Here is a 12,088-nt window from a genome sequence, read left to right as displayed (position 1 = left end):
TGAATTTTTGTATGACTATTCTCATAAATAATTTGCACAAGTCAATCAACCTAATTTCCACTTGAATACATTTTAGGAGCTCTTACAAGCTGAAGACTCACAGAAATATTCAGATCATTCACTTATAAACATCACTCAAATTGCTGAAATAGGTTGCCTAGATTCATTTGTTCCTAAGCACTCAAAAGCAATCCACGCGACCATGGGCACATCACAACTGTCTATCATACTTCAGAAACAAATTTCTTCCAAGACCTGATCTCTTAAGTGAAATCTGGGCATGCCAACCTCCTTCACACTACTCTGAGTTCACAACAAGTAACAGATGGTACCAAAATGTTCCATCTTCCCCATGGCAGGACATATAAGCCATAGGATTTATGCTCCCTCATATCAAAGACCATTTAAATGTAATGAGGGGATAGGATGAACTGAGAGGCAATGGTACCTGCAACTTCAGTGTTAGCCCCATCTGCAGACTGCCTTAAAGATGGGCTGGATCAAGTCAGTCCTTATGAGCTTTATCTGTGCCACATCTCTGTCAGGGTTCACTTTAGGAGAATATGCCTGGACTCAGTCCTAGGAGGCTGGTTCAAGCCCAGCTTCTTCCACCTATACCCTGTTATCAAGGGACCATCAAAAATTGACCTTAGTAAATTTGCTCCAAATGCATAAATGAAACCAGCAGACTTGGAAAGTAAGCACAGTCTCTAATGGCTAAACAACCTCAAAGGGTTCTGTACACAGTGTGTTAAAACAAAGCTTCAAGGAAATCACACTTGATTTCCTGCTATTCATTTTCAGTTAAGCCATACAAAGTATAGTTAAAGCCAGAGAAAATTAAATGTCACCTGCATTACTTTTGCCACAACTATATGAGCCCAAGATGTTATTTAATAACTACATCTCTTCATTTCTCTCACTAAATGTATATATGAATTTGAAGTTCAGAATGTTAAGAACTTCCAGCCTGGATATTTTTTTCTTTTTGGATACAGATGATTTTTCTGAACAGGTTGCTTCTTCCCTACTATGGATATGGAGACATATTCCAGATGAAGTATCTTATGGAATTCCAAATTGTGCTGGTTGACAGTTTAATTTTACATTATTTGGCTGGCCATTTAGTTTTATTTACTTAATTTATCAGCTCAAATGAAACAATGACAGAGAAAGCCACATTGGGAATTATCAAGCAAATAAAATTACACTTGAATTAACAAGCTGAAATTAGCTAAGTGATTTGTTGTGCAGCTAATCACCCTTGATGAAATCAGCTTATACTCATTTCTCAGCCTCCAAACCATTAACACCACTACAGTTCTACATACTGGGAATTTGCTGGATCCTATGCACGACCACAAATGCATCTGAGAGTCCCACTTTCACTGGGTGGTTGGTTGAACTTATCTGTGTCACAGCGACAGGAATCTGGAAGACAAAACAGGAAGATATGCATGAAATATTGAAGTTAAAAAAATCAAACTAAAAAGAACAACACTGTCAGAATGAACGTTTAACTAGTGTTAAGTACTACTGAAGTAATTTATTTCCCCCCATTGAAGACAAAGTGGGATGACGTGCTAGTATCAGACAAGGAGGAGGAGGAAATACCTCCTGTCTACTGTTGAACACACAAACTGTGAAAGTTCAGCTTGGGATGAACATTGTAAAAACTTTTGGCTCACTTAACTTGCGCTGAAGACTGTTTGAAGGGCTATCTGAAGAGAGCTCTGGCCCAGTGATATTTATGTTTAATATGTCTTGGAATAGCAGGGAAATGATCAATGTCATGGAAAATGTGGAAAATGCCAGATGCTCACTTGCCAATATCTAGAGGAAGAAATAAAATGACTTAGATAGCCGCAGACCAGTCCAGCTTTACATAACAAAGATATTGATGCTGGGTAACATGGCTGTGTGAAAATAGGTATCAAGTTTGATTTCATTCTTTGGGCAAGAGTGCAGCTTTGGGTGATACCTATATACATGTAATAGCTTCGAGAATTTTGTAAGGTGTTTGACTTAGTGGCATGTAGCATTTATACAACATTAACATAGTTAACTAGACTGACGGATCACAAACAGCAGCCATCACTAAAGCAGCAGCTCAGACTGCCAGTGTGCCTTTACAGTACATCTTCTCCAGACATCAGACCTCATATTCAAAAGATTTATCAAAGACTGGGAAGGAAACAAATTTACTGCCTAGCAGTTCTGCAAATGACACTGGCAGAGTAACAATAATTAAATGCCTGGATCAATTAACAAAGTTAGACCTTGCAAAAATCACGACGTTACAACTCAAAGAACAAAGACTGCAAGGGAGAGATTTGAGGACCATGTTCTAGAAAGCAGCAGTTCTGGAAGGAATCTCAATATTGTAGTAGATGAACAACTCCGGCTGTCAGAAGGAACATCGCAGCAAGAAAACTTAATTGGCGTGACCTTTGGTTACACAAACAGTGGAATATAGCCTAGGAGTGGCGTGGCCATTTTACTTGTACCTGCACATTAGATCATTATTGAAATTGTTACACAAAGTTTGGGAGGATCTATTTCTTAAAAAGATGCTGAGAACGTAAGAAAGATTAAGAGAGTAATAAAAATATTTTCAATACTTCTGCAGTTCTTAAATGCCATTAACTGAAGAGTTAAAGAGCTCTATCTATCTGGCTTCTCAAAGGGAAAATGGAAAGCTGGCTGGATTACCATAAACGAATACTGCCATGGGGAGAAATTACTCAGGGGCTAAAGAGTTTTTTCACACAGAAAAATATAACCAGAAGCTGGAAGCTGCAGACAGATACCTTCAAAGTAGAATAAGGCACGTTTCTATGATTGAATGTTATTAACCACTGGGATAAACTACCAAGGGAAATTATGATTCTCTACCCATTGCTGCTTTGAAATCACAGCTGGATATCTTATTTTTCAAAGTCGGCCTTCAGTTATCTAGAAATTACTAGGCTGAAGACAGATGAAACTGGATCAAGTGTAAGAAACTGAGATACAAGGTGCTAGCTCAGCTAATCTAATAGTCTGCTATGGCTTTACCTGTGTAAAACTACCAACATTATACTGTTGGCTAGAATTTTTCACATAGCAGAAAAATGCCAAAGTAAAAATCTGGTTACACATCCAGTGAATGAGGATTCAGTATTGTCTACATGTCAATTAATGGCATGACTTCTGGTATTTGAGCTGAGCATCAGTAGTTGTTGTTCTCCTCGTTCGCAAAATATCATTTAGCTGTCCTTTTTCCTGATTACACTGGTATCTGTCTAGGAAAGGTTAAATTTGAGAATATTAACAGAAAAAGTGAGTTCTGGTGAATTAAACAGTGTCATAAATTTCCATTTCTTATACTTGATTTAGAGACTGGTCTGGCTGGTTTATTTAGGTGTTCTTGCATACATGATCTGCTTTGGCAGAACAAAAGGAATGATTTTAAACCAACATGAAAAACAGAACTGGCTTGGAAATACTGCTAGTAATACATCAGTTTAAACCTGGCTTATGTCAGCTTAGCTCTGATGCAGTTATTGGAGAATATGACATAAGAAGGGTGAAAGCCATATTTTCAAAGTCTTCAAAACAAAAGACTCACAGAGTTCAGAAATAAGTCTATATACTTGAGCATGAAAGTATAAACAAAATAAGGCAATTATTCACATTCTCAGAATACTGTAGAGAAAAGCTTATACTAACTACCAAAGAAACTGTCTTAAAAGATTTTGAGGATACTCCAGAGAAGCTATTGAAAATCAAGTTAGAAAAAGCACTGATGAGAAGGATGCAGTGACTATTTCTCTTCCAAGTTAGAGAAGAAATGAAGGAGATGAAGAAAGAAATCAGAGTTTTATGAACACAAAATGTAGTTGGAATTGGAATTATGAGTAGGTGTGTGACCAACAAAATATGCTGGCAAAATTGGTAGCTCAAGGCACAAATTGTGTTTGATACATGAAAAGAATTATACTCATTTTTATGTGTGAGTGCAAACTAGGAGAAGTTGCACTCAGGTCTCCTTGAATAAGCCTCCTTAATTTCAAGTCTAGTGCTGTGTCACATGTTTTTCCTGAATTTGTGAATAATTGAACAATTTACATCTTTCCCTTAAAGATTACGGTAACAGCAAACTAATTTATCTCTTTTTCTTTCCTCTTTTTTTTTTTTTTTTTTTTTCTTTTAGGAAGGAGTAATGGGTTCTTGCAGTACTAATGCCACAAGTTGTTTGTTGTTTTTTGGGGGGTTTTGTTTATAAATTTATTTTCATTACAACTTGGTTCAGAGCTTGAAAGTCATAGAATCATAGAATGGTTAGGGTTGGAAGGGACCTCAAAGATCATCTAGTTCCAACCCCCCTGCCATGGGCAGGGACACCCTCCACTAGACCACGTTGCCCAAAGCCCCATCCAACCTGGCCTTGAACACTTCCAGGGATGGGGCCTCCACAGCTTCTCTGGGCAACCTGTTCCAGTGCCTCCCCACTCTCACAGTGAAGAATTTCTTCCTGATATCTAATCTAAATCTATCCTCCTTCAGCTCAAGGCCATTACCCCTTGTCCTATCACTCCATGCCCTTGGAAAAAGTCCCTCTCCAGCCTTCCTGTCAGCCCCTTCAGGTACTGGAAGGCTGCTCTAAGGGTAATGGAAGGCTGCTATAAGTCATTTTCATTTTCACTATTTAATAAAAATTATGTATGACTCAGTGATATCTGGTAATAAAATAGGACACAGTAGAAACAGAAGAGAAAATACAAACAAAAACCTGAGGAGAAATTAGAAAATTTTGGAGCAGAAATGTTTTAGTAGATTTTGCCAAAATCCCTGCAGGTGTCCACTCTCTTGTGCTGGGCATCGTAGTGAGAGTGAAGACCTTACAGAATCATTTTCTAAAACTAATAAGAAAGTTGTAGTAGGATCCAGCCTAACAGACTGGCAACTTTAAGAAGCAGCCAAAATTTTGGATATATGTTTTAGAAACAGGGACGTGTTTGTCTGAGCTGAGGAAATCACAAGTTAAGTTAGTATAGCCAGCTCTTGAAACTGAGGTACATCCTGTGTCAAACAAGTAGGCATACAGATAGAGAGGCAGTCAAAGTAGAAGGGAATCCATGACCCAGGAAAACTCTTTTCTTACCTTGAAAAACTACAATGTTATTAAATCTGCATTTACAAATACATATGCTTATTTAAATTTAAAGTGTGGGAAAATTAGTCATTTTACAGAACTGAATACTTCCGTCACTTGGTGATGAGTGTACTGGGTCCCATTTTATAGGTGAAATCTTTTGAATGAGATGTCAAGATCAAATGGGCTTTTACCATATGATGGCCTATTAGGAAATGTGCCCTTTTGACAGATGGTTTGTAGTAAATGATAAAATAATTTATTGAAAATTACAGTGAAACATAGGTAGCAAGCAGATAGCTGGTGTTCTGAATTCCTCACCTGAATGGCAAGATATGTCATGACAGCCTGACACGTTAAACAGTTGAACAGTGAGCTAGGAATGTGGAACTGGTTGCTAATGGGTGGTAGGGGTTTTATGCTATTACATTCAGAGCACGGATTTTAACTAGAATCATTCCAAAGTGTGTATTAGCTCTACCATAGACAATAGGAACTCTTGTGTTCTACAAGTCACTAGTTTATGAATAAGCTTCCCAAATACACACTAGCGCTGGGGCCATTGATATCTATATTTTGGATTATATACTTTAATAATAGGGAGGAAGAGATTTAGAATTCATGCTGAATTCTATTCATCATTGGGATCAGTAATCTAGACAGTATTTTCCATCAGAGTTCTCAAATTTTATTCTTTTCAACTTTGATGACATTTCAGAATCTTACCCTTAAAAAAAGAATAAAAGGATGGCCTTTGCCCTTTTTTTTGAAGGAGATGGTAAGCAGGGTGCAATTACTGCCCCACTTCAAAACTGAGTCAAAGATAAGAGCCAGAGTATGCTGCAAAATAATATTTAGGAACACAATAGCAGTTATGTAGGGTTTTCATTGCCAGTTTCCTAAATAGTTATTAATTACAGGCAAAACTGCATGAAACTTAATCAAGAATTTTAAGTTGCATAAACTGATCACCTAATAAAATCAAAGATCCTGTTTTCTTGTTTATATTTTTGATAATAACAGAGGCAAAGAAATGCCAGACGTATAATGCAGACAGAATATCCATGAAGACTGCATTTTTTTTTTTAATTAGTTTTCAGGTAACAATCACAAGGTTTGGAGTCTTGTTACTGAAAACAGAATATTTTCTATCATACATAGCAGGAGAATCAATTTTATCTGAAGTGCTAGCACTTAATCAGGTCCATTCAATTCTGCCTCCTTTCACAGTAGAAAGAAATTCTGCTACACATATCTTTTAGAGTTATTTTCCAACTTCACATATTGGACGATTTCAACTTTAATAATGGTTTCTGGATGACTACATAAATAAAGAGTCATTACTATTTAAATGAACAAAGAAAGCCTTCAAGCCAATGAAATTAAGAAAAATATCCTAAACCATTAACAAAGCCTTTGGTACCTTTGCCTAATTTGTCCTGTATTAATCATGGACAGAAAAAGAAACCAAATGTTACACTAAGGAACATTAGCTATAAACACTAATGAGAAAAGACAATATAGAATAGTTACTTTGTTCAAAAAGAAGTAAAGCTCTTGAGAATTGAACTTCTGTGAAATGTAGAATGTAAGAAATGAGTATTCACTACTAATACATCAAAAAGTATGCCTTTGCAGAAAATTGTCTTTATTACTATATTCTGGTGGCTAGTTTGCACTGTAATGTACTTCATACATAGTGGAAGTGCACCAGCAAAATTTTCCTGCCAGATGATGTTTCCTGACATATTTACCATTTGCCAGAACACTAACAGCTGGTCTAAGCAAAGTGATATTTAAAATGGAAGGTGTATGCACTGTAAACAATGTAAATTGGTAAAGAAATAAGTATTTGGCTTGCTGTAGGAACTCGTATATTTCAAACTTGGTTTAGACTTTGAAAACTTGACTGTACAGCTGCTTCTACCAATTAACTCTTCAAAAGATATACTGATGTCGCCAGATTTCACTATCCTGGTGGCTCAGCTCCTTTTCTAAACTTTTTCAGAATCTATTCTGGTTTTGGAAAACAATTGTGCATTTCAGACTGCTTCCTATTGGGCAAACAACAGAACGCAGAAGATTGGGCAGAACAGGTCCTTTGATAGCCAGCAACCCTCAGCCAAGATCCTGCCTTGGTGGTCAACACCAGGTTTATGAGGTAGCAAACCCAATATGGGAGCAGGAAGGACATGAAAAAGGGAATCTCAAATCATTTAAATAAATAAGAAATAAAAGGCAAAATTTACCTGAAGTGTTGTAGACATAAAAGTCCCTATTTGTACCTACCTTAAATGTATAATCAGAGTTATTTCAAAAGTAAATTCTTCAAGATAAATGGCTGGTGTCACTAGTACAGAGCTCCTGTGGGATGCTTTATAAAGTTACTGGCAACCTGTCTGCTTCATTTCTTACATGGTGTTTCAGCTTGGAGACTTTCAACGACAATGCAATGGAGACCTTGCAGATCTGCCATACATCACTGTCATTTTTGATGAACTGTGATGCTAAAATGAAATGGCACCAAAAAGACGGTAGAAATTTTCTTGTGCAATTTTTACTCATGCTAGTGAGCACTCACACAAGTAATCTTACTGGAGTTAATGGGGCTCCTGACAACATGACTCACCAGCAAGAGAAATGGTTCCAGAAGGAAGGACTTCCTCAGAAAGCAATGGATTCAGCACTGGAAAGTAAATCAATTCCCAGCCAGACTTACAAGCACTAGAGTCAAGTTTAAGTTGACAAGTGTCTCAGTTTTTCTTTTCAGACAATTTGTGTCTGATCAGTGACTGGGAATTTTATCCAATTTTCCTCATTTATGTGAAAAGCTGAGGTAGTTTTAACAGAATAAAAGCTGCAAATAGAGTGTAGTCTTCTGGAAATCTCAGTCTCGAAACCCATTCCCCAAGTACTTCCTAGTGGAATACACTAGTTGTTTTACAAAAATCTTTGTCAAAAGATTTGTAGATCACTAGTATGTTACTATTAACACTTTAAAAAGTCTCTTTCCTTAATGCTGTGTAATAGTTCTAAAGTAATGTTTGGTAATTCCATTTAGGACAAGAATAACTTTAGGACATGGGGATTTCATAGATTCAGAAGTGGAAAAAATACAAATTATCTCATTTCTAAATTCCAATTCTTTCTGTCTCAAGATTAATGAAAAGAACATCAATAACTACTCCCCACAAAAGCACTGTGGTTCTGGAGGAATCTTCCAGTAGTGCAAGGAAAGCAAGCAGACTATGCCATCATAGCACAGAAATTGTTTATCCACAGATTAAATGCCATAGTTGCATGCAATTCTAGGGAACCACATGTGATTAATGAGGTGGCCCATTTCCTCCTGTCTTCCTAAATGAATAAAGTTTTCCACTGCCTGGCACTCCACATCATCATTTACATTTATGCAAAATGAATGCAAGATACTATTAATTTATAGCAACAGCTTCTGTCACCCATATTAGATTCATTTTGCACAGGGCTGGGCAGTAACAGACAGGGCAGAGCATCTCATAAACAAGAACACTAGTCTCCTGAAAATGTCACCATTTTAATGTCAGAATGCATATACAGTTCTTGTCAAATTTATCTTAAAATTCAAACTGAAGTAGTGTCCTTCCCCACTTCTCTGGGCCTTGAAGGCAGGAACATTTCTGCAGCCTTTAAAAAGATATTTTTTTTCTTTATAAAGGTTTCAAGAATAAACAAAGCTTTGGTGCACACTCTTTTGATCAAGCACAGGCTCCATTATGCTAAGCAGAGTAAAGCTTTCATGAAGCTGGAATCAAAATACAAATAAACTGCATTTTCATAGATGAAGACTACTAACCCACACATAAAATTCAGAAACAGCGCCTAGGCAGACCTTGCATCAGCATGTCTTTTATAAAATAAGAAAGTCAGGTACATGGGCATACCAGAAGCTTCTTGTGTCTACAAAACTAATCCAGTAAGAGTATCCTGCAGCAATCCTGTTTGCAAGGTGCAAAGACATCTATCTTAGGTGAAGATATGACTGCTGCTAGTAGTATAGCTCAGATCCTCACTAGCTTTCTAATGAAGGGGAGAGGAGTATTATTATTTTTGCTTCATTCAGGTGCGTGGCTTCAACGCAGGCATGAAAAATGAGCCTGAAGGCTCACAACTGGTTTATAGCAGAGAGAGAAGAGAACCCAGATTCCTCCAAGTCTGGACAATCAGTCATATCACTGATTACATTTTTTTTTAACCTAAGGAGGATAACAGTGAGACTTTTATCTTCAAGAGAAAGTCACACTTTGCATGCCAAACTGAGATTAAAATAACCAACAAAAAGGAAGTGTTCTTTGCCCCTAGAGATTTGATCTTATCTACCTTCTGATTCTCATTTGCATGAAATACAACTGGAGGTATAGCCTCTAGGCTATAGCCTCCAGGACTCTAGCAGCTCTAGCAAGAAAAAAAAAGTCACCTAAAGTAACAACTGAAATTCTGAAACACTTGGAGAATGCAGAAGAGCCCAACCAAGACAACAACATATTGGTGCTATGAAGGCAAACCAAATGGCCTCAGTCTAAGCAGCATGATCACCAAATAGGTGGAAAACCTCACAAAGCTAGAGATACAAACCAGTTATTTCTTATTTTAAATATATGAACTTTGAAATACATCAGTTGCCAAGAAATAATAGCTGCAGGAAAAAGGTGACCTTTTAATACTAACCATTGATTCTAGAGTATTTTCAAACAGGCCCAAATTAGGTGAACTAATTGACCCTTGAAAATCCAAGAGGAATTTACAAAACAGTCAAGAGTTTACTAAACACTCAACACTTATAACCACCCAAAAAAGGCCAGCTGAAATCCAGCAGTAGCACATTTGAGCCATGTTGATGGTTTTCAAGTCCATCACACGAACATCACTTTTACAATAAAATGTAATTTTCAGCAAAATAGTGACCTTATAAGCAATATAATGAAATGACCTTATATAACTGAACTGTCAAATATCTCCCCCAAAAATGTAGGGAAATTCCTGTCAGGTATAAAGTAATTTGTCTACTTAAATGACAATTTTCACACCCAACTTACTTCTTTGTAGCCGAAAATGATACGCCCATCATTGAGAAGGGTGGCCTGAAAAGTGAAACTGCCCAGGTTGTAATTATCCTGCAGATGTACATGGTCCCACTGGACAACTAGTGCTGTGCCTGTGAACCCCAGAGTGGGGGTGGAGAGGCAAAGGGAGGAAAAAAATGTGAGAAAAATGTTAACTCACTGTAGGAAAAAACACTTAACTGCAGTTACTTGAAACAAGAACAGTGATTTGCTTCTTTTTAGCAACTTTCAGCCCAACATCTTGAAATGCCAAAGATATTACAAAAACAAGTTGCAACTGAAATCCTCTTAAAGGTAGACACCACAGTGCCACAAATACCTATATCAACTACTCGCACAAAAGTCTGCTAAAGCAAGAGTGGTTAAGTAACTTGTTTGGAATTGCACGTGGAGTCAACAATCACTAAAGGTAGGATCCAGCACGCAGAATTCAGGTGTGCTGCCACAACCACTGCTCTGCAGTGGCTTTTTTTCAAATATATATATATATACACACACACACCTTGATGACTTTGAAATGTGAAGTGCTAATAGCATTGCCTTTTTAGTAAAAGTTATTATTTGAGGAATTCAGATTCTTCCATTAACTATGCATTAATATAAATAGCATTAATTTTTTTTCTGCATGGTACAAGCCCTTGCTGAGGTTCTGCGAGTTAAAAAATATTAGGTGTTGGCAATAAATAAATGTAGTTTAAATTAAAACCACTAAGAATTCATAGATGGGGTAAATATTGAGTCTGGTGTGCAGAGATTTAGTTGCAAGAGGCTCGTTAATATTCATGGGACTTCTCTGGCTGAATATCCACTTATCACACTAAAAATGTACCCCAAGCAACTTGCACACCCTGTGAGCATGTTTTACAGCTGTTAAGGGTTACATTCAAGCAGCTTGGCTGAAAGACACTTATCACCAAAATTGTGTTTACTGAAAATGACTTTTTCGTCTTTATATGCCTTCCTCAACATATACTCTCTTTGGCACTAATGGGAGTTATGTGCTTTGATTCACAACACTTTAATTTCATTTCTTCCTGGAGTGTTCAAGGTGGGTCAGTACGCATCCAGCTCAATGCATTTTTGATATATCCTTGAAACATCTTTTGTCACAGATCTTCTGTGCTGTAATTTTCATGAACACATCTTGGCAGGGTATGCCATGAAACTATGAGCATGCAAATTCTTGGTGCACACTACACTAAGTTCACTACATTATTGTCCCATGTGTCTTTCATAAGTAGAGTACATGCTCATTAATTGTGCGCACAGTGCATTTTTCCTTCTGTGACCACATTTATTAACTCCTTTCTGAATATTTATTTGATCGTATTAAATTTCATTTTAAAGGAATTTAAAGGGACTTTTAAAATTACTGGAGCAAAAATAGCCAGAACTTCTTGCAGTCAGTCTTTGAGTACCTCAGATCTATGTGCATCTCAGAATTCCAAGCTAAAGTGGAAGTCAGCTGCCACCAAAACAGTCTTCTCATTCCCAGGGCCTTTGTGCGTACGTAAGTTCCTTGCAGTTAGCTCCATGCGTGCGACTTGGAGCAGTCACCACACTCTATGCTCGCCCACTACAGATGCCACTCTAAAGCAGCACACTTACAGGGATAAACCACAGATAAGAAAGAAATAAGGAGCTGAAGATACAATTTACTCAGTTCCTTTTTATTTGGGGTAGGATAGCAAATTCTTTGTCCTAAAACACATGGGATCCAAAAGATCATCGTGCCTTACACATGAAGAGGGATCCAAAATCTCAAAGAAGTGTTCAACCTTGTCATGAAAGCCATGTGATACAGTCTGATACACCTGGTGTGATGACTGGAAGTGAGGAGCACAATGAG

The 12,088-nt window shown here is 37.3% G+C and overlaps 1 protein-coding gene across 1 annotated transcript in view; it reads right to left on the bottom strand.

Annotated features, from left to right (window-relative positions):
- Window positions 1–12,088, bottom strand: part of PLXDC2 (plexin domain containing 2) — a 272,495-nt gene that overhangs the window by 57,730 nt on the left and 202,677 nt on the right. The window contains exons 6-7 of the mRNA XM_054817548.1: window positions 10,213–10,331; window positions 1,332–1,431 (exon numbers count right to left, since the gene is read on the bottom strand). Coding sequence (XP_054673523.1) covers window positions 1,332–1,431; window positions 10,213–10,331 — 219 coding nt within the window. The remainder of the gene's footprint in view (window positions 1–1,331; window positions 1,432–10,212; window positions 10,332–12,088) is intronic.

The sequence above is a fragment of the Grus americana genome, chromosome 2, assembly GCF_028858705.1.
Source record: "Grus americana isolate bGruAme1 chromosome 2, bGruAme1.mat, whole genome shotgun sequence".
Classification (NCBI taxonomy): domain Eukaryota; kingdom Metazoa; phylum Chordata; class Aves; order Gruiformes; family Gruidae; genus Grus; species Grus americana.
Note: the sequence above shows the minus strand (reverse complement) of the source record. Positions and strands in the feature narration are given on the sequence as shown.